This window comes from Corapipo altera, unplaced genomic scaffold (genome assembly GCF_003945725.1).
Source record: "Corapipo altera isolate COAL_440 unplaced genomic scaffold, ASM394572v1 171, whole genome shotgun sequence".
In the NCBI taxonomy this organism is placed as follows: domain Eukaryota; kingdom Metazoa; phylum Chordata; class Aves; order Passeriformes; family Pipridae; genus Corapipo; species Corapipo altera.
The window spans coordinates 532,068-533,154 of NW_020884972.1; the positions used below are offsets into that span (position 1 = coordinate 532,068).

Here is a 1,087-nt window from a genome sequence, read left to right on the forward strand (position 1 = left end):
AACCCCCCCCCCGAAATAATCGGCTCATTTAAACCAAACTTAAAAATTAAACCCCCCCTTAAATAATCGACTCATTTAAACCAAATTAAATTAAATTAATTAAATTTAATTAAAAATTAAAACTCCCCCTTAAATCAACTCATTTAAACCAAGGTTAAAAGTTACACCCCCCCCTTAAATAATCGACTCATTTAAACCAAGCTTAAAAATTAAAACTCCCCCTTAAATAATCAACTCATTTAAACCAAGGTTAAAAATGAAAACTCCCCCTTAAATAATTGACTCATTTAAACCAAGCTTAAAAATTAAACCCTCCCTTAAATCGACTCATTTAAACCAAGCTTAAAAATTACCCCCCCTTTAAATAATCAACTCATTTAAACCAAGCTTAAAAATTAAAACTCCCCCTTAAATTGACTCATTCAAGCCAAGCTTAAAAATTAACCCCCCTTAAATAATTGACTCATTTAAACCAAGCTTAAAAATTAAAACTCCCCTTAAATAATTGACTCATTTAAACCAAGCTTAAAAATTAAACCCTCCCTTAAATCGACTCATTTGAACCGAGCTTAAAAATTAAAACTGGTTATCAGTTATCAAATACACTCAATAACTGTTTCGTTACCTGGTCAGTGAAATGGTTCTCAAGTCTGGTTATCGAATATATTCTGGTTATCAAATACACCCAATAACTGGTTGAGCCCTGGGTGATGTGGTGAGTGGAAGGTGGTGCAGACCCAGCACCATCCCAAGGGGCAGCACCCCCGGAGGGTGGAGGAGCTGCCTTGGCATCCCCGGAACCGGGATTTTGGGGAGCACTGCCCAGGATGCCCCCGGGGGCTCACCTTGGTTGTTGCCCTGGGTGGAGTCGGAGATGCTGACGCCCAGCTGGCTGCCGTAGGAGTTGATGCCCATCATGCTGCTGTGGGCAGGGGAGCTGGACAGCGCCGGGAGCTGCCCGGGATTCCTGGGAACGCTGTACAGGGCCTCGGCGATGTCGGCCGCTCTCTTCAGGATGATGTCCTGTGGGAGGGACAGACCGTCAGAAACGGGACAGCAGGAAGGACATTGAGGGGCTGGAGCAGGT

General features: G+C 43.1%; 1 protein-coding gene across 1 annotated transcript in view; it reads right to left on the bottom strand.

Annotated features, from left to right (window-relative positions):
- EBF2 (EBF transcription factor 2) overlaps positions 1-1,087 on the bottom strand; it is a 133,720-nt gene that overhangs the window by 12,582 nt on the left and 120,051 nt on the right. The window contains exon 12 of the mRNA XM_027665204.1: positions 846-1,023. Within this exon, the coding sequence (XP_027521005.1) occupies positions 846-1,023 (178 nt within the window). The remainder of the gene's footprint in view (positions 1-845; positions 1,024-1,087) is intronic.